Source organism: Lactuca virosa, chromosome 1 (genome assembly GCF_052849685.1).
Source record: "Lactuca virosa cultivar CGN04683 chromosome 1, Lactuca_virosa_CGN04683_v6, whole genome shotgun sequence".
Lineage (NCBI taxonomy): Eukaryota > Viridiplantae > Streptophyta > Magnoliopsida > Asterales > Asteraceae > Lactuca > Lactuca virosa.
The window spans coordinates 94,202,317-94,224,354 of NC_136426.1; the positions used below are offsets into that span (position 1 = coordinate 94,202,317).

The 22,038-nt window shown below is 39.2% G+C and overlaps 1 protein-coding gene across 1 annotated transcript; it reads right to left on the minus strand.

Moving 5' to 3' along the window:
- Positions 1 to 973: 973 nt before the first annotated feature.
- On the minus strand, positions 974 to 3,341 carry LOC145151363 (fructose-bisphosphate aldolase 6, cytosolic-like). The gene is made up of 3 exons (XM_079075335.1): positions 3,185 to 3,341; positions 2,071 to 2,298; positions 974 to 1,995 (listed from the first exon to the last, which is right to left on the minus strand). Exons 1-3 carry the CDS (start codon positions 3,210 to 3,212, stop codon positions 1,175 to 1,177), a joined length of 1,077 nt encoding a protein of 358 aa, XP_078931461.1. The 5' UTR covers positions 3,213 to 3,341; the 3' UTR covers positions 974 to 1,174.
- Between the last annotated feature and the right edge of the window lie 18,697 nt (positions 3,342 to 22,038).

Sequence of the window (22,038 nt, forward strand, 5' to 3'; positions counted from 1 at the left end):
AATTAATTAACACATACCCTTTATCACGATTAGGTTATACGGACAAAATAAAAATAACTAAACATAATTATCTTAAACATGGTCTACATATTGAAGCTTTAATCAATATTAGCATCATATTTAATTCTTCGACATTTTCAGTTCCAAAAATTTTATTGTTTAAATCGCCATTTTTACCTCCAATTTATTCGATATTTTTCTATTCCATACCAAATTTCTTCTCCTCAGCTATTAGCCACTTCACTTCCAACGCAAATTGCCCTTGGAATTGTCGGCATTTAATAAATCCTTAAGAGTGTTCTCCATTATGGGAAAAAACAAGGACTCTTCTAAAAACCGTAAAATCCCTGTTGGTAGGGCTCCTAAAATTTTTGGTGTATGGAAGGATTTCTCAAGTCCTTTAAACAAAGGATTTGGCTAAAATTCAGGGTTTTGAATTCCATCGATTCTTTTTTTTAACCAAACACGTGATTGATTAGGATTTTAATACAAATCCCAAACGAAACCTTCAAACCAAACGCAAACGACCCTTTGGCATAATCAGATTGTGTTTTTGTGTGGGGTATGGTTAATGTTATCCCCACCATTGTTTGGCACTTACTTTCAAAGTTTTAATATATCGTAGCTTTTAAGCCTTGCTTTATTTTTGTGGGACAACTTTATATGAACAAAACACAGGTTTTAAGCTATATATTATCAAAATGATTGCTATGCAAAAAAATAAAAAAATAAAAAATAAAAAAATAAAATTGACATGCTTCCACACAAAGAGCAACCGAGGATCATATCAAAACTGATATTTGTAAATAGGAAGTTATTTAACATGGTGTTATAGTATTTATTACTTATTAGTATCATATTTAATATTAGATATTTTTCATAAAAGTATCTTAAAATAATATAACTGGTTAGTCTAAAATTAATAAACATTAGCCAAGTAAAAAAGAAAAAAAAATCAATCACGAAACAATCATGAAAACCTAAACCGTAAAATATATAACCAAAACCTGAATAGGCAGAGATGTTTCTCATGCTTATTATAACCACAACCATTACCATTACCACCACCACCACCACAAGTTCAAAACATAACACAAAATCCTCAAATCAAAACACAAATGCAACAAGAATTCCCGAATAGAAACAAGAAACAAGAAACAAACCTTAGTATTATTTAGTACTTGTAGTCCTTAACATGAAGACTCTCAGAAGCACCTTCACTCAACCCAGACCCACCCTTGTAAATCCCAAGAGTAGCCTCAGAGTTCGCCTTACACCTCGCCAAAAACGCCGCCTGAGCTTTCCCAACATTCTCCTCTTTCCCACTCCACGCCTTCAAAGTACTCTGCTGAAGAGCACGCCCAAAAGAAAAGGTCAAAGTCCACGGCTTCTTCCCCTTAAACTGATTCATCGCGTTCAAATTAACCGTCGCCTCCTCCTCACTCTGCCCACCCGACAAAAACACCACCGCCGGAACCGCTGGCGGCATCGTCCTCTGCAAAGCCCTAACCGTGTACTCCGCCACCACCTCCGGTGCCACCTTCTTCGCATCGGATCCAGGTGTCACCATGTTAGGTTTCAAAAGAGTTCCTTCAAGAAGCACCTTATGGTCATTCAAAGCCTTGTAGCATGCAGCCAATACGCGTTCAGTTATATCCGCGCATTTGTTGATGTCGTGGGACCCGTCTACGAGAATCTCGGGCTCCACAATTGGGACCAAACCGTTTTCTTGGCAGATGATCGCGTATCGCGCTAAACCGTTTGCGTTTTCGTTTATAGCGAGCTGTGAGGGCTCGTTTGGGCCGATTTTGAGAACCGATCGCCATTTGGCGAACCGGGCACCCGCGGTGTAGTACTGGGCGCACCGTTGGGCTAGACCGTCGAGCCCTTGGGTGGTGGTTTCACCGTCGGTTCCGGCTAGCTCGACTGTGCCCTTGTCGACTTTGATTCCTGGGAGGACTCCAGCTTCCTTCATCACATCCACAAATGGTTTGCCTGTAATGATTTTTTGAATGTTAGATTTTGATCACAATGATAGGTGATGATTACTGTTTAGTGATTTGTTTTTACCTGCTGCGGTTTTTTGGTAGAGAGTTTCTTCGTAGAGGATGACTCCACTGAGGTATTGAAGGGCACCGGGAGTGCAGAAGAGGAGTTCACGAAGTGCTCTTCTGTTTGATTCGACGTTCTCAACATTGATGCTGGATAGACGCTTTCCGATTGTGCCAGTTGACTCATCAGCAGCGAGGATACCTTTTCCAGGGGTTCCGATGTAGGCAGCATTGGCAATGAGTTCATCTGGATAAGAAAATGAAGGATTGATTAAAATGATTAACAATCAGAAAGTTAAGTAAAGTAACAGAAAGCATCACATGTTTGATGTTTCAAGTTAAGTCTACATCAGAAAGTTGATTTCTAAGAGAGGTGGCAGAAAGTGGTTGTGAAAAGTAGAGTTAGGCAACGTCTAACTACTGATTCAGCTTTTTTGAGATATGCGAAGTAAAAAATCGAAATCGTTTAGCAAAAGATCGAGATCGGAGACTGAACAGGGTGTGAATGAAAGCACAACGTTTTAAAAATTATTTGATCACAAATAAAGCTATCGGCGTATGGATCGAAGGTCTAAAGCGTATATTTGATGATTGAGGTGTGCAACCATATGAATCTGATTCGAAATTATTGGCTCCATAGATTACTTTATCGCAAAGAAGTAAAAAAAAAAAAAAAAAAAAAAAAAAAAAAACTACTGAAGAAAATTATGCAGCAGCTATCAAACAAATCGACAAAAACTATTATGAAATAATTAGATCGCCACCTTTTCAACAGCCAGAACCAGATCCACGGGAACAATTATTTAAAACCAAATCGACGCTTCTCCGGATGAAAATAGCACATGGATAGATCATAGTTACAGGAATAATTCAGGTATGAACGGAAACAGATAACAAGTTTGTCGCAAAAAGGTTTAGTAGCCTCTTTGCATCTACTAATCGTAAACACGTTGAAGATGTAAAACAGATCCATATGAACATGAAAAAAAAAAAAAAAAAAAAAAAAAAAAAAAAAAAAACTTAAAAACACTCTAGACTTGGAAGAAACCTAACCAGTGAGTAGATCTAAACAAAACTACAACGTCAAACAAAGATTTATAGAATTGAAAGCAGATAAAGAAAAAAAAACATACCAGCATACTTTCCTCTGTAGCAAGACATGGTTGCGAGATTTGAGATCTAAGAAACGAAGATTTGAGAGAAAATTGGGAAAAACGGGAGTTGAATAGAGTCAATGGAGACGGGTGAGGGTTTATATTTAAAGAAAAGAGAGAGGCATCGGTATCATCGCCCCGAATATGGCATCTCCTACAGGAGGTTTTGAGGCGGTTTTTCCTAATTTTTACCATTTTACCCCTGTGTAGTGGGTGCAATTCTTGTGAAAAAAGAAAGCAAATTACGAATTTTGGTTATTAAAAAAAATACTAAATTATTTATTAGGTTTTAAAAAGTTCCTAAACAATTATTTTTTTCCTAGCTATGAATTTATGTTTTAAACCTTGTAATGTATAATTTTATGAAATATAAATAATTGTTTATAAAGAAAAAATGTTATGTAAGAATGGCTTTTATTTTTCTAGGAAATTAAGTAAACTCATTATTCATATAAGTGAGTTTTTCAAAGAAAATAATTATTTGTTTTTCAGTTTTTAAAAAATATTATTTTATTCTGAATGTCTGCATTCCAAATTGTTCTTCATACGTGCCAGAGTTCTTTTTTTGTAATTTTTTCAAATAAATCTATCTACTTATATCCGAAATGTTTATTTAAAAATGTTTAATATCACTATTTTTCAATATATGTTTGATTATAAGTCATAATATCTTATATATTTTTTATTTATTATGTTTTTTTAACTTTTTGCTAGATTTTAGTAAAAACAGATTTTTTTCTTAAAATTCCGGCATTGTTAATCGGATTTCGTAATTGTTCTAGGTATACCATTTTTTTTTCAAACTTCGAAATTTCAATCTGAAATGTACTTTTTTTTTTTAAATATTTTTTTTTCTCAGATGAGAACTCCTTCATTCCGCCGGACCTGGTGGTTATAAAAAAAAAGTTATTGATTACTCAATTTCCCTTTTTTTAAGATATAAACAAAAATTTAAAGTTTATATAATAACTATAGATTTTATAAATTCAGATCGACAATAGGAAAGGAAATTGTTAAATGGGCTTAAAAATCGCAAAGTAGACATCGAAATTAGATAAGTGGACTCAAAATATGTGTAATATATGAGACATTTTTTCATGGCAAAATAATTTAAAAGGGTAATCAGTTGTGGTTATGGTTTACGATTTGATTTTTTTTATACTTTTTGACCAATAAACTTACATTGAATTTTCAAAAAATATCAATATAACCGGTAATTAAAGCTTACTCCGGTTTCTAACAACTCTCCCGTGTCCAAGATACTTTGTTAGGTAATGAAGTTTTTGTGTATATATTTACTCACTTTCTTTTGTCGTACATATTTAACGAATAAACTTATATTAATATCAAATTTGTCGTACATATTTAACGAATAAACTTATATTAATATCAAATTTAGTTCTTTTAAAAAAAAAACTATTTCAAGTGTTTCTAAAACATCAATGTCTTCGTCGTTTTTTTCAGTGTCCTTGTATGTATTTTTTCCAATGTCCTGCATACTTTTTATGTATTTTTTATATATTTTTCTGTTTTCACATATTAGTGTTTTTCAATATGTCTTCAAAAATTCGATTTCTATTTGTTTACTTATTTGTTTTCAAGCATTTAAGGTTCTAAAAAGTCTTTTATTTTACATATTAATTTTTATAAAATTGTAAGAAAAATATTAAATTTATAATATAAAGTTGAACAAATTACTTAAATCGTTCATGTGGTTTGGGTAAAATTGCGCATTTGGTCCCTATCTTTTGTTTTGCACTCGGACCATCCTTATCTTTTTTTTTATCCGCATGGTCCTGCATCCGTTTGCCATCAAGTCAAAACGTTAAGACCCCCCATCTACTTCGCATATGAGGGGTATTTTTGTCCTTTTATTTCAAAAACCTATTAGAACTGCCTCTGACCCCTGATTCTCTCTCTTTTCTTATATGCCCAATCTCCATCTCTTTCGTTTCCTCATTTCTGAAGTGTCGATCAACCTTAATGGCAAAAAACATGTACGTGTGGTCAAGTTGGTGTAATACGAACATCGACTACCAAGAAAAACCCTGGAAGACTTTTCTACTGTTGTACTGGGAAGGTAAAGGTAATTTCTTCTTGAGTATATCCATATATCGCATAACTCTAACACACAACATGTTACTCAAAATGCATGGAGCAAAATGTGGTTTTATAGATTGGGTTGATGAGGACAACTTTAATGGTGAACAAACTGAAAAAAGTATCTCCCCTGGTTGGCAAAACTCAGTGACGAGCTTCAACATCAGAATAGGACCTTGAGGTTGTTATTAGTGTTCAGTTGGGTTTTTTGTGTCAATTTTAATTTACAAGCTTTAAATTGTGTTGTCAATGTACTCATCTTGTAACAGCCCAAAAAATTCAATAAATTTAAACCTTTCAAAAAGCGACCCATTTATTAATAAAATTATTTACAAAATATTATTTTCATAACATTATTTAAAATCAGAGTCTCCCAATATCCAATCAGTTGTAAAACCAATGATGTGTACGGTTACGCCTTCGCCCTGCCACTGTCCATTGAGGTACCTGAAACCATAAACCAAACTGTAAGCATGAAGCTTAGTGAGTTCCCCCAAAGTACCAACACACGAACAAATAACATATTCAAATAATAGCATGTACTGGGTCCACAGCTAAAAGACTGGATTACCCCTGAGCCCATAGTATGAGTCTGGCTTACCTATCGGGCCCACAACTCATATTTGGCTTGCTCCTGACCCCACAGCATAAGTATGGCTTCCCCCTAGGGCACACATCTTATGTCTGCCTTACTCCCTGAGCCTACAGCATAAGTTTGGCTTGCCCCTGGGGCCCATAATTTATGTTTGGCTTGCTCTCTAACCCAATCAGTCATCGAACTGAAATACTCTCAAGCCCTCAGTACGAGTCTGGCATACCACCCGGTCCTCAGCTCGTATCTGGAATGCACCTGAGCCTTCAGTATGAATCTGGCATGCCCCACCCGTCCCTCAGCTCACAACTGGAATGCTCCAAGGTTTGTTGGCTACAACATGAAGCAGTACAATCTCAACCCAACACAATATGTCGACATATACATAACAGATAAACATATAATCAGTCAACAGGCAAACAGGCATATCTACAGATCACTAGGCATAACATCATACTATCACATATTAGGATATCTAATCCAATGGGTCGCCTTGGTGCCTTCGACCCGTAAGTACAGTGAGGAAGACTCACCTCAATCCGCTGATAATCAAATAACTACTCGGACCGCCGAACCGAATAACCTCACGCCAACTAACAATAAATACCATCTTAATCAATAATTAACCCGATAACCCAAAATACCCTTAGGTCAAACTTCGTCAAAGTCAAAGTCAACGGTCAAGGTCCAAAAGTCAATATGTCTTCCCAGCGGAGTACACCCTGCGTACCAAGAGAGTACACCCAGCGTACTCTAATGTTGACCAATAGCGGGGCGCTCACTGCGTACGCGCAGCATACCACCAGGCACGCCCAGCGTACTCAGCCCAATCCCAAAACTCCATTAAGAGCTTATTACATTAAGTTCTTACATCCAAAACTCAGATCCAACCCCAAAATGATGTCCTAAGTCATAAAGTTTCCAACTTTATGACTTTGCATGGCTATAAACTACTTAATGTCCAAAACCCTAAGTTCTTAACCCAAGAAGACATCACAACTCTTGCATGAAAGGGATAGAAGGTCCAAGATCACATTTTTATAGTTCATAATAGCTTTATAATGTATAAAGTTTCCAACTTTATCCATTAGAATGGTCCCAAAAAACAAGAACTAGTCTTTAAGTCTCAAAGGGACCCAAAAGCTTATCTTTTTCAACTTAATCGATTAAGTACAAGTCTCCAACTTTCATATCTGAATCAAAATGATGTTTAGATGGATAAAGTTTCCAACTTTATCCATAACAAGGTCACAAACTTTCAAGATCTAAACTTTATACACTAAAATAACTAAAAGCTCAAAACATCCAAAACTAGTTAGAGCTAACAAATGCATCATCAAGATTCAAAAGTTATACCTCTAGAAGATAGATTAAGGTGAACAAAGTCCAGATCTACAAGCTCCAAAGCAACCAAAACTTCTCCAAGAGGTTCCTTCTTCTCCAAGGTGCACCATGCATACTCCAAAGCACTCAAAAACACCTTCTTTTAGCACACAAGGCTCAACTAGGGATAGGGTTTCATGGAAGGGGTGTTGGAGGGGTGGAGGTTGAGAATGGAGTGGGTTTGGGGGAGTTAAGGAGCTTAAATAGGGCTCAAACCACGAAAATAGGGTTTAGGAACTGATTGCGTACACCCAGCGTACTTCTGGTATGCCCAGCGTACTCAGGGTGCCTCAGTACGCCCAACGTACGCCCCTCTGTACGCCCAACGTACTCAACATAACCCAAAACTGACCAAACTTCAAACGGGCATAACTGCTTTGTTCTAACTCGATTTTGACGTTCTTTATATCCACAGAAAGATAACGAGAATCTCTACACTTCTATCAACTCATCGTTGCCTTAAAACTTTCCGAACAAAAATCCAAAATTCATAAAAGCCCGAACTGACACTTTACTGAAATACCCATTGGCGTCAAAACACAGACCGAACTCTTGGATCATCCAAATTACATTAACCATGCCCAAATGAGTCTAAATATCTTTTTCTCAAAGGCCCTAAGCCTGATGGTACTCGGTCTTCGGGTCACCACCCCCACATAGGAAACGATTCGGAACAGGGCATTACACATCTTTTGTTTCATCAAGGTAGTAGTGTAATAGAATGAAAATGTATGAATGGAATTGACTATTATGATGGAATTGTCTGTTGGAATAAAATTTTCTTTTGGAATGGAATTGACTCTTTTATAATGGAATGGAATTGAATTGGAATGAAATTAACCGTTGGAATGGTTGTCTATTGGAATGGAATTGAATTGAGTGATTGAATAGAATTAAATTGAATGATTGAGTAAAATTGAATTAAACGGAATGGAAGTAAATACCATTTGAAAATACATATACACAATAACAGATTAATAGCACCAATGTCTAATTACTCATGGAATTTAAAAGATAATTGTTCATACCATAATTGAAAATACAAATACATCAAGGCAACATAATTGTTCATAACATAGATAACATGTACAAAAAAATCATAACATAATTGTTCAAAACATAATGACAGATACAACATGTAACATTCATATTTGGGTATGTCTATTCTTAACCCTAAGTGCAAATTCTTTCATTTTAGCCTTTAAGCTAGTACGCGGGACGTACACTTAGCGTACTAGCCCGAGGATGATCGTGCCTTTGGTTCACGTATGTTGGGCGTACATTGAGTATGCATGGCGAATGTGTGGTTAATGAAACCCTAATTTATAGGGTATTACACCTTATTTAAGCCTTATAATAGCCTCATTTGGTCATGTTTAGACAACCTCCATGCCTCTTGTACAGAAATCAAAACCCTAGTGAGTTCTTGAGAGTTTTGAGCCATAAAGTGTGTTTGTTTATTCTTTGTGAAGGAGAAGAAGAAGTGGACCATTTGGAGTTGTGCTTGGAGCTTGAGGATCTAGGATTAGTTCATCATTTGCTATCCTTGTGAGGTAAAAAGCTCCCATATTGCTAATCTATGAACTATGATGCTAGATCTAGTTTTGTGTCATTTTGTTCTTTTTGAGTCCTTGGAATGATTTTTTATCCTCTTGATTCGCTCCATAAGTGATTAATGGTAGATTTAGGGTTCTTTTGGTCCTTTTGTCCATAAAAATGCAAGATTTGAGGTGTTTATGGACTCATGCATGTGTTAATCCCCTTTGTTAAGTTCTTTTGAGCTATAGAATCCCATTAAGCCATGCATGCATGTAAAGTTTCCAACTTTACGTAATAAGCCACCTTAAGGAAGTAAGATGTGAGAGTTGGGTTGAAGTCTTAACCGAATAAGAGCTTAATAATTGAAGTAGGCCAACTGGGGAGTACGCTGGGTGCACAAGCTGGTACGTTGCGCGTACAAGCCCCATAGTGCGTATGCTAAGCATACGAGCCGAGTACACCCCGCGTACTCAGCAGTGGGCTTCAAAATTTTGGGCTTTTCAGTATGGGGCCCATGTTGGACCTTAGGAATCTAGGGATTTTTTGGTCCATTAGAATTCTATTTTGGGGCTGATGTTATTTGATTGGACTGTTTTGGTTGAAGGCCCATAAAGGGATTTGGGCCCAATTTGGAAAATTGGGCCATATTTGGGCTTTGGGTGATCATTTTGGAATTTGGGCCTTTTAGACAGTTGGTTTGGGCCTTGGCTTTGGGTCAAGTTAGGTAAAGGGTAAAAATGTCTTTTACCCTAGTTTGGACTCCTAGTGAGTCGGGATCCAATTATTAATTGGATGTTATTTTGTTATTGATAGCGTGGAGATTTTAGCGGGCCAGTAGCTAGAGATTTATCTGTGAGATTTAACAGTCTGAGATGAGTTTTGTAACGCTCGCAGATTTAGGCTAGTCAATTTAGAGACAATAAGCGTCAAAAATGACTTTTTTAAAGAGTATTATTTAGAGTAAATAATCTTAACCAAAGTATAGTATATGTCACAAGGATTCCGTACATATAAAGAACGCTGAAATCCGACTTATAACGAAGAAGTTATGACTCGTCGAAGTTTTGCGATAAAACCGGCACAGCGTCCCGTATCGTAAAAAGTGAAATTTTGATAAACTACTCTTTAGCCTTAGCGGTCTAAACAAAAGTATTAGTATGCATTAAACCGAAATCGTGCATATAGAGAACGTCCAAATCTGACTTCGTATGAGGAAGTTATGATTTTTCTAAAATTTAGCATAGCAGTACAAAGCCCGGAAATCGAATTTTAGATCAATTGATTATTAGGCGACACAACCTAAACGAGAATTGAAGATCTGGTTAATAGGAGCTCAACGATATAAAGACGGTCAAAAACAGACGTCAGAAGACAAAGTTATGGATTTTTAACGGACTTTATCTGTCTAAGCCTATTAAAATATAACTTTAAAAATAAAGTCAAAATTAGCCGAAGGAGTATAAAAAAAGTTGTAGATCCCGTCGTTACCTACGTGTGGATATAAAGAACGTCAAAAACGGAGCTCGTACGCGAAAGTTACGAAATTTTGAAGATAATTAATGTTTAGGATTAACCAGCAAGTGACACTCAGGTGAGATCTCAGCCCCACCTTCTTCCCCACGGCTTCGCATGCGATGCTGACACGTGGCCTGAGTACGCCCCGCGTAGCTCAATGTACGCCCAACGTACCCTTGTGTACACCCAGCATACGCAAGAGCTCGCAGCCTAAAAATAGGTGGTGTTTCTCCTCATTTTTCCACACCAATTCACTCCAACTCTCTCCCAAACACCCCCAAACCTTCTATTCTTTCCCCTAGCACCTACTAGGTGTTAGAAGAGAGTCCCGGAGCACCAGAAGTCCCCGAGAAGAAGAGATTTCGGCTTAGAAGTTCTGCCCATGCAGAGCCCGGTTCTTCGCTAAACTCCCTTGTAAGTGAGTTATGTTTACTCTACTTTAAGTATAACTTATGTTTAAGTTCATTACCGTTATTATGAACCTATAAACAAGATTTATCAGTGATTCAAAGTCGTTATACTAATTGATCTACTTATGGGAGAGATGTCTAGAATGGTCACGTTGGGTTTGGTTGTTGGATTTCAGAAAAGCTATATGCTGAAATGGTCCTGCCCCCCAACTGTCCTGCCTGGCTGATCCTTACTTGATAGATCATGAAAGTAGACTTTGAGTTAATGATGAATCTAGACTAATAATTAGTCGCAATAAATATTAGACTAAAATCTAGTAATAATGATACTAGGTTTCGTCGAAGGAAAATTGTTAGAAGCGAAGCGCTGCCCGAATTTCGAGTCATCACTTTAACAAGTGAGTGCATAGTTACTTTCATCTTACAGATAGATATGAAGTATTTAATATAAATTACATGTTATATGTGCCAATTATCTGTGTTCTTGATATCTATGTTGGATGAACGATTTATACACGTTTTACTTGATTTAAATTGTATATGTATTTTGATACCTATAAATATATTGGATAAATATGGGTAGATGAAAGATGAGATGAATGATGAGAGATAAAAGATGATATAGATGATGAGAGGTAAAATATTGTTAGGTGCATTTTGTGCACCTTTTTGCACACCTTTTAGTCCCATTGCATGCATCTATTTAGCATAATTGTTCTTCCTTTTTCTTGCATTTCATCATATTCATGTTAGTCTCTAGAACAACCTTATTTACACACTTTCATGTCTTTTTCAGGTAAACTGGAGCTTGGAATGCGCTTTGGGAGGTGCCGGGAAGCATTGGTAAAGATTTCGGGATGATCGGGCGAAGAACAAAAAAGTTGAAAAAAATCAAGTTTGGAGTCGGAGTCAGAAGGGTACACGGTCCGTGTTGGATTTACACTGCAAAATCAACACGGGCCGTGTTGACCAAAAGGAAAGTTGTTTACCAAGCTGAACACGGGCCGTGTCTTTTTTACCCTATGCTGAACACGGGCCGTGTTCGACCCAAAAAAACTAACTTTTGGCAGTTTTCCTATTTTTCATATTACGAAAATTGGGTCATTTGGGGACACACACAACATATCAGAGCATATTTTGAGAAGGGAATTCGAAGGTTATTGCAAGGGATTGATCAATAATCATTTGGAAACATTATTTCTAGTATTTTGTAAGTTGTAATCACACATTATTTCCATCTTTTGTTCTTGTGATTTGTTCTTAGTCATGTGTGGCTAAGAAACCCTAGTTTTTAGTTCTTGTTCAAAACATGTTGATTGCTTGACTTGAAGCATATGATTTGATGTTTGATTTCTGATTCTATTATAGTGATTATGTTTTTGTTTAAACTAGAACCCTTAAATTTGATTTGTGTTTGATTGCCCACTTTCATGAATTGAATTTTTGTGCAGTTAATTAACTTTTAGAGCACCTAATCGTTCTATTAAGTTAATAATTGGTAACAAGCAATAAGTTTTCTTATTGTAAAACATATATCACATGTTTTCACACTTCTGAGCGTATGAGAAGAAATGAACATTGTTGGGAAGCTTGTATAAAACTTAATGCAATTTTTCAATGCAATCTAAGAGCGTGTTTAGGTTGAATTAGTAAACCTAGGTCTAGTCAAAGAGCGTGTTTTGGTTAGATAATTTTGAAAGCGAGAGGTATTAGAGCGTGTTAATATCTTTCAGTACCAACTTAGAATAGCAATCATGAATTACATCAAGTCATGATCAAGTTGAACAACAACATTGAGAACTAGAACTGGAAGCACTTTTAGAATTTGTTTACAAATCTATTTCATTTTGTGCATGCTTTTAAAGTAGATTGTTATTTAGTTATTTACTTTTGCAAATAAACCCCCCCCCCCCTTTGTGACCAAAGTACCTTGTGCAAAGAGGTATAGACTTTTGTCTCGTGTCTCTGTGGTTCGACCCTGCTTGCCTTGTACTACCTTTTAGTGCAATATAGTAGTGTTCTTAGGAGTATATTGTACCCCTATTATTTGTTGGGTTTGACACGCCTAACAAATTGGTGTCGTTGCCGGGGACACGGTGTTACTAATTGTTTATGCCTAGATCTTTCCGTACAGGTACACCATTGCCAATTGACTCGGAGATAGAGAAGACTGCAAAGAAGCTACGGAAGCAAGCAAATCTTCGTAAGAGGCAACCGGTTTCCGGAACTTCTTCATCATCTACCCCTCCGGTCATCAACATTTGGGAGGATATACCCCTCTTAAGTGTGTCCGCATCCGAAACAGAAAACCCCTCATCATCATCTCAACCATCCTCACCCATAAATACCACCCCACTCTCTTCACCTACTCATAACATCCCTAACACTACACCCACAGAAACCTCAATTCCTACTCATACCATGGGACATAACCATGGAGGGAATCCACCTCCAAACCCACCACCCGAGCAAACTCTCCGTCAATGGTCGAGGCAAGAGGTTATTCAACAACCTCTTTGCATCACATATCCAGCAGCCACAAATCTTGAACTTAAATACAGACTCATCCACCTACTCCCTACCTTTAGAGGTTTAGAAAATGAAGATCCTCACAAGTTCCTCACTGAGTTCCATGTTGTATGTGTGGGCTTGAAACCACACAATGTCACGGAGGATCAAATCAAGCTTAGGGCATTCCCCTTCGCAGTGCAAGATGCAGCCAAAGACTGGCTTTATGACCTCCCACCGGGGACGGTAACTACTTGGGTAGATATTGCAAGGTTGTTTTTGGATAAGTACTTTCCCGAGATGAAAGCTTCAGCCCTACAGAGGGAAATCATTGGAATCAAGCAACACAAGAGAGAAGCTTTTCACACATATTGGGAAAGGTTCAAGAAACTTTGTGCCCGATGCCCAAAGCATGGAATCACCGAATACCAGCTCCTCCAGTATTTCATTGAAGGCATGACTCCAATGGAAAGAAGGCTTCTTAATGCCTCCAGTGGCGGATCTTTACCCGACAAGACTCCCACTGAAATCCGCAACTTGATCAAAAACATGGCTGAAGATTCTAAACATTCAAGTCATGATGAAGAATGGTACACGGATGCACCCCGAGGTGTAAAGGAAGTCCAAACTCCTCAAATTGAAGCTCAATTGTCCGAGCTTACTAAAGTGGTTATGATGCTAGCCAAAGACAAAGGTGTGCAGCCCACACCCCGCCCGTGCGGTATTTGCACTCAAGTGGGGCACCCAACCGATATGTGCCCACAACTTCAAGACGAGGATTATGCGGAAGCAAATGCGTTAGGAGAATATTCTGGGTCAAACCAAAGGGGATTTGAGCACTCGCGAAATGACCAAAGATGGAACAACAATCAAGCTTGGGGAGGAAATCAACAGGGAAATTATCAACCAAATCAACCACATCAATACCAACAAAGACCACCTTTTCCTCAAAATCAACAAAGACCGCCTTTTCAACCTCAAAATTTCCAGCCAAGGCATCCACCACAACCACCTCTACAAGCGGGTTCATTAAGTATGTCACTAGAAGATATTGTCAAGAGCCTTGCCACTAGCACTCAAAGCTTCCAACAAGAAACGAAAGCAAGCATAAAAAGCTTGGAGCAACAAGTTTCACAACTTGCTCAATCCGTGAGTAAGATGGAATCACAAGGCAAGCTACCATCTCAAACCGAGAAGAACCCGAAACACAACGCATGTGCCATTACCTTAAGAGGTGGGAAAAGCTATGAAGGTCCAAAGATGCCGGATGAAGAAGAGGAAGAGAAAGAGATTGAGGTAGAAGAAGCTGTCAAAGAAGAGGAAAGAAAAAAACTTCCGAGTCAAAGAAACCAAAAGAGACCGAAGTAAAAGTCACACCAGCTCCATTTCCTTCAAGGCTAACAAGTACAAAGAGAGAACGAGAAGATGACGAAATCATGGCAATGTTCCGAAAGGTTGAAATCAATATCCCCCTTTTAGATGCTATTACACAGATTCCTAGATATGCTAAGTTTCTTAAGGAACTTTGCACATCTAAGAAAAAGCTTAAAGGAAATCAAACTGTAAAAGTAGGAGAAAACGTTTCAGTCGTGTTACAAAAACGGCTACCAAAAAAATGCAAGGACCCGGGTGTTTTCACGGTTCCTTGTAAAATGGGTAACCTTTTTGTACCATGCGCCATGCTAGACCTTGGAGCATCAATTAATGTCTTACCCTATTCAAGCTATAAGACAATGGAAATTTGACCTTTATCAAAAACCGGAGTTATTATTCAACTTGCCGACCGGTCTTTGGTACACCCAAAAGGTGTATTGGAGGACGTGTTAGTGCAAGTCAATGAACTTCTATTTCCTGCTGACTTTTATGTTTTGGATATGGGTGATGATAACACCCCACAATCGAGCTCCATCCTTTTGGGGAGACCCTTCATGAGTACCGCAAAAACAAAAATAGACGTAGCAAATGGTACTTTGTCTATGGAGTTCGATGGTGAGGTGATCAACTTTAATATCTTTGAAGCTATGCGTTATCCTAGTGATATTCATTCTTTAAACTTCATAGATGTTATTGATTCATGTACTAATGATTGTTTCGAGTTGTCAAGCCAAGATGTGCTAACCACCATCTTGAGCAAGAATTTTGATGAAACAGGGATCAAGAATCTGGCTGATAAGTATATGTTGGAGGATGAGTTGATTGAAGCAATCAACTCCTTGGAAAAAGCACAACCTATGAGAGTTGAACCACCCCGCATGAAGCTCAAAAATCCCGATCCGAAACTCCTTCCATCCATAGTACACCCACCAAGTCTTGATTTGAAGACTCTTCCTGACCATCTCAAGTATGTCTATCTTGGAGAGGAAGAGACATTACCGATGATAATTTCAACCAAGCTAGCAAAGGAAGAAGAAAAAGAGTTGGTTGGAATTTTGAAAAAGTACAAAGAAGCTATTGGTTGGACCATTACGGACATAAAGGGGCTGAGTCAATCATTATGCATGCATAAAATATTGATGGAAGAAGACTTTAAGCCAACCCGTGAAGCCCAAAGGAGATTGAATCCACCTATGATGGAGGTGGTTAAAAAAGAGATCATGAAGCTCTTGGATGCAGGTGTAATCTACCCCATTTCTCATAGTAAGTGGGTAAGTCCCGTGCAAGTTGTCCCGAAAAAAGCCGGAGTCACCGTTGTCAAAAACTCCAAGGGGGAATTGGTACCCACCCATGTGCAAAACGGGTGGAGATTTTGTATCGATTATAGGAAGTTGAATGCTTCCACCCGCAAACACCACTTCCCTTTGCCATTCATCGATCAGATGTTAGAACGATTGGCCGGGAAATCCCACTATTGCTGCCTTGATGGTTTTTCTGGTTTTCACCAAATTCTGGTTGCCCCGGAAGACCAAGAGAAAACCACATTCACATGTCCCTTCGGCACCTTTGCGTATAAACGCATGCCCTTCGGCTTGTGCAATGCACCCGCGACCTTCCAAAGATGTATGGTGAGCATATTTTCAGAATATGTCGAAAATATCATAGAGGTTTTCATGGACGATTTTACTGTTTATGGAAATTCTTTTAATGAATGTTTGCAAAATCTCACCAAAATCTTACAAAGGTGCATTGACACGAACTTAGTCCTTAATTATGAAAATCTCATTTTATGGTTGACAAGGGCTTGATACTTGGACATGTGGTGTCACAAAAAGGTTTAGAAGTTGACAAGGCCAAAACAGATGTTATTAAGAGCTTACCATACCCGACAAATGTTCGGGAAGTGCGTTCTTTTCTTGGCCATGCAGGTTTCTATCGGCAGTTTATAAAGGATTTTTCCAAGATCACGGTGCCGATGTGTCAACTTCTACAAAAGGAGGCCGATTTTGAATTTGGTGATGCATGTAAAAGTGCATTTGATCGTTTGAAAGATTTTTTGACATCCGCCCCCATCATCCAACCGCCAAATTGGGATCTTCCATTCGAGATCATGTGCGATGCTAGCAACACCGCGATTGGGGCAGTTTTGGGACAAAAGGTGGACCGAGCCCACCATGTCATCTACTATGCATCCAAGACTTAGGATAGTGCACAAAGCAACTACACCACAACAGAAAAAGAGTTGCTTGCTATTGTGTTTGCACTAGAGAAATTCCGGCAATTCCTCCTTGGAACTAAAGTGATCATATATTCGGACCATGCAGCCATAAAGCACTTACTTACAAAGAAAGATTTGAAGCCGAGGTTAATACGGTGGATGCTGCTTTTGCAAGAGTTCGATATTGAGATCAAAGATAAAAGCGGGAAAGAGAACCTAGTCGCCGATCATTTGAGCCGAATAGTCCAACCCGAAGATGCGACTCCCATTCATGACGCATTCCCAGACGAGTACTTGTTTGCTATCCAAACACCACCATGGTATGCAGATATATGCAACTTCATAGTCACGGGAAAATTCCCACCCGATCTCACGAGGTCACAGAGAGATAAGATCAAGAAAGATGCAAGAAGGTACATTTGGGATGAGCCGTACCTTTGGAAACATTGTGCAGATCAGGTAATAAGAAGATGTGTTGAAGAACATAAGGTACAATCTATCCTCAACTTTTGTCATAGTTATGCTTGCGGAGGGCGTTTTGGTCCTCAAAGAACTGCCCGGAAAATTTTAGACTGTGGATTTTATTGGCCTCGACTCTTTCATGACTCTTACACTTTCTGTAAAAGTTGTGAGAGATGTCAAATAACAGGTTCTTTGAGTTCCCGAAACCAAATGCCCTTGACCCCCCATATTGGTTTGTGAAATATTCGATATATGGGGTATTGATTTTATGGGTCCTTTTCCTTCATCCTTTGGGAATTTATACATCCTTTTGGCTGTTGACTATGTTTCCAAATGGGTAGAGGCAAAGGCAACAAGAACTGATGATGCTAAAGTTGTTGTAGATTTTGTCAAGGCTAACATTTTATGTAGGTTTGGAACTCCAAAAGCCTTGATCAGTGACAGAGGCACACACTTCTGCAACAAAACTCTTGGATCGGTTCTCAAGAAGTATGGAGTCCAACATCGGGTGTCCACGGCTTATCACCCGCAAACAAATGGACAAGCTGAAGTGTCAAACAGAGAAATCAAGTCCATACTTGAGAAAACAGTGAACACAAACCGCAAAGATTGGAGTTTGATATTAGATGATGCTCTTTGGGCATACCGCACTGCATATAAAACTCCAATTGGGATGTCACCTTACAGACTCGTGTTTGGAAAAGCTTGTCACCTCCCTGTTGAACTGGAACACAAAGCTTTCTGTGCTATCAAAAAGCTAAACATGAAGATTGATGAAGCGGGTGTTCACCGAAAGCTAGAGATTCAAGAGTTGGAGGAAATAAGAAATGAAGCATTCGAGAGTTCACGCATCTACAAAGATACGGCAAAAGCATTCCATGATAAGTACCTCTCTCGTAAGACCTTTGAGATTGGTCAAAAGGTATTACTCTATGACTCTCGACTTAAATGGTTTTCCGGTAAGTTACGGTCCCGGTGGGTGGGTCTGTTCATTGTTACTAATGTATTTGATCATGGTGCAGTTGAGATTAAGAGTAACAAAACTGGAAAAGTGTTCAAAGTTAATGGTCACATGTTAAAGGTTTTCTATGAAGGTTTCTAAGAGAAAGATATGGAGGTTGATAGCTTGGAACGCCCGGACTACATTAAGTGAATCTAAAGGGCAAAGTCGAGCCAACGACTTAAAACAAGGGCAGCTTACCGGGAGGCAACCCGGGGGTATTTCTGTCTTTTCTTTAAAAACAATTTCCATTTCTTTGAGTTTTTGGTTTTCAATGTTCCAAATGCATTTAAACATGATTTAAAATCACCAAACGGACCTTGGGATGCAAAAACATTTCATTTGAATGAGAGGGAAATTTTTTAGTTCAAAAAGTGGAAGTGGCAATCAGAAGGGTACACGGCCCGTGTTCCTTTTGCCTTATAATGAACACGGGTCATGTTCATCAAAGGGCAAACAATTCCGGAGTCAGAGGAGTACACGGCCCGTGTTCCTATTGCCTTATAATGAACACGGGTCATGTTCATGCATATCTCAGGAATCCTGACCCCAACACGGGCCGTGTTAATTTGGCCTGTGGGAACACGGGTCGTGTTCGCGCAACAGAGCCTGTGGGTTTTAATGCTAAAAATCGGGATTCCTGCCTCATTCTTCCACACACTCATTCCAAAACAGCACCTTTTCCCCAAGAAAACCCCAAGGTCTGATTTTCATCAAAAACCTCTTGATTCTTCATGATTTTGGCTTAAATCTTCAAAAAGGTTTGATTTTCATCTTCCCCAGTTCAACTCCTACATCTAATACACCATCTTGTTGCATTTTCATGGTGGATTTGGGGGTTTTGACAAACCCTAGGTCCGAAAATTTCTCAAATTTTTGGTGTTTTGTGCTTAATTCGTCATGTAGGCATGCTTGGGGAGGTTGAAGAAGGTCGTTCTCACCAACAACACCTTTCCACTAGCGATTCGGTACACTCTTTCCTATTCTTCACTTGTGGAATTTGTGTTCTTAAGGTCAAATTGCATGTATCTGTGGCCATTTTGGACTTGACAATAACTTGGAGATCATTCAAAACTGAGTTTCCCGCGAATTTTTGGTGGCCAAACTTCGGTTGACTGGACCCGTCAACAGTTGACTTTTTGACTCGTTGACCAGTTGACTTTTTGACTTTACCCCAAATTTTGCATATGGAAGGTGAGAGTTCTAAACGACCTCGGCACACCAAATCGTCGGCCCGCCGTCGTAGGTCCCCATCACCGCCGCCCAGGTCCCCGTCACCCCCACCTTCATCTCCACCCAATCCGGCACATTGCGGTGTGGTTGTCGTGGCCCAATTCAAGCCGCCAAACTTGAGGCCTTTCTCTAACGCGCGCACACTACCGAACAATTCACGCATGTGTCATCTCTCCTTGAGTTGCACATCTACAACCAATTCCACACATTGTTCCAGAACATTGGATGGCAGGGGTTGTTAAAGGTCCACGAACTCAGCTATAAAGTTCCAACAGCCGAGTTCTTATCTTCATTTGATTTGGACCACGGTGTCCTAAGTTTCCGGCTTATAAACCAAGATCATGCCTTGTCCCTAGACCAAATCAGTGCCTTAGTTGGGGCCCCCACAGAACACACCTTTGGCCCCAATGACCCAATCCCAGGATACAGTGATCTTACGTGGTGGACCGACCTTACGCGTCAGCTTCCCTATGTCTCAAGTTCTGCTAAGGCCTCATCTCTCATCCACCCTGTGATGAAAGTGGCCCACAGGATTATTGCTTCACTTGTCGTCCCTAGAGAAGAAAGAAGCACTATTAGCGCCCTTGAGCTCAAAATACTCTATGCGATGGCCCACCCGGACGATAATCTTATTCCTCACTATGGCTCATTCCTTTGTAAAAAACTCACCCGCCTCAGCACATCACGGTCCGAAAAAATATCTTGTGGTGGCATTGTCAGTTTATTGGCCAAAAGTGCTCCAGTCCGGGCCCCATACCCCGAAACTCACCAACCCCTTCCCGCTGAGACCTACCTGACCACGAGAGTTCTTGAGTCTATGAGAATGTTTCGGGAGAAGGACAGGAACCATAATTGGACCGTGGGTCAAAACCACGATCCAAGGCTCCTCATCACCCCGAAGAACCGGGACATCCTTGCCCTCAGGCGTCCTAACAATTTCACTGACTGGCAAATCAAGTCATATCTCTTCCCCGGAACCTTCTCCGAAGAGGAAGAGGAGGAAGGTGAGAAGAGTGACGGGGCGGCACCACAAAACTCCCTTCCCATGGGTGGTGCTAGCTTATCTCATCATGCTGGACACCCATCATATCACTAGCAATATTTGGATCAATTCCAATCGATCCATACCCGCCTCGACACTTACCATCAAGATGTCACGAACCTAACCCAAAGTTTTTCCGCCTTCACCACTCAATACGCTCGAGATCAAGAGCGTCAACGCAAACATGAGGAGGACTTTTGGGCTTGGACCCCAAATCCCAGCTACTATCCTCCTCCTCCTTCGCAATAGGTTGTTCCGCCCTCTCCAAGCATCGGGGACGATGTTTATATTTAAGCTTGGGGAGGGGTAGAGTTGTACATTAGGTGCATTTTCATGTTCACATCCATATTCATGCATGCATTTTTTTCAAAAAAAAAAATTACCTTTCTTATTTTCATTTTCCTCGCATTCTGCTTTTATAAAACCCAAAAAAAAAATTCTCACGTTTTTGCATTCCATCATTTTCATGCATCATCATCCAAAAAAAAACTTTATACGAGATTATGACACTCTTTACATACGATAGCTCCATGAAGTGGGAAAACGAGAAATCAAATGAAAAAAATTCCAGGCGACCGGATAGTTGCCGGAAGGGTAGAATCAGCTATCATAACTAGGAACCCAAACACCGTAATTCGAGACCCCAACCTTAGATAATAAAAAAAATGGAATACTGAAACGTTTTTGTGGGCGGTAATAACAGCTTTAGGATGATTTGCTTCTGAATGTTTAAAAAGAATCTTTATCGGCAACTCTGGACCCACAGAACACGGACCTATTTGTTGACACGCGTTACCCTCGCGATGACAGAGGGCTTAAGTATCAGATCCACACAGTCAAGAAAGAAGAAAGGGTACAACTGTCACATCCAGTACCCCAATCAGAATTTCAAGTGCCAAAACGAAGAAACTTTCAGAAAGTCAAAAGTTGATTGAAGAATTCAAAGCTCAAAATGAAGATACAAATTCAAGTTCAATCAAAATCAAAAGCCGCCTCAAAGTCAAATCTGGCGAATGAAGAATTGTGTGATATGATACTTGTGGCTCTCGAAAAAGTGAAAGCATAGGAGCTGGACCCCTTCGGGTGGGCTCACTGTTTCAGCGAAAGCTGATTCGCCGTGACGGGTTCTTAAGGATGCGTCGATTATGATTCTTGGCCATCTAGTCTTAAAGACATGAGATCCGGACTGTGTTATTTTCGCCCATAAAGCTAATTAAGGTATGAACTTTAAATAAAACTATGGTTGGATTATTGGGTAACACCATTTAGGGTCTTCCTCACTTTGGGAGTCTGTGATATATGGAAGGTAGCAGGATGGTCGCCTAGGTATTAATGATTGGAGCCCCATTGATGTAAGGTATGATCGTATATACCCATATTTATAAAAATAAATAAAAAGATTACTTGTGTTCTTAAATTTTTCTTTGGTTTATTTTTGTTCCTTAAGTATCTTTTGT

What these genes read in the sequence shown, in the direction of transcription:
- LOC145151363 (XM_079075335.1), bottom strand. Translation starts at nt 3,212, where the DNA reads ATGTCTTGCTACAGAGGAAAGTATGCTG. An exon ending in CTACAGAGGAAAGTATGCTG is followed by an intron (nt 2,299 to 3,184) that starts GTATGTTTTTTT and finishes TTTCTTATCCAG; the next exon opens with ATGAACTCATTGCCAATGCT. An exon ending in CTACCAAAAAACCGCAGCAG is followed by an intron (nt 1,996 to 2,070) that starts GTAAAAACAAAT and finishes AAATCATTACAG; the next exon opens with GCAAACCATTTGTGGATGTG.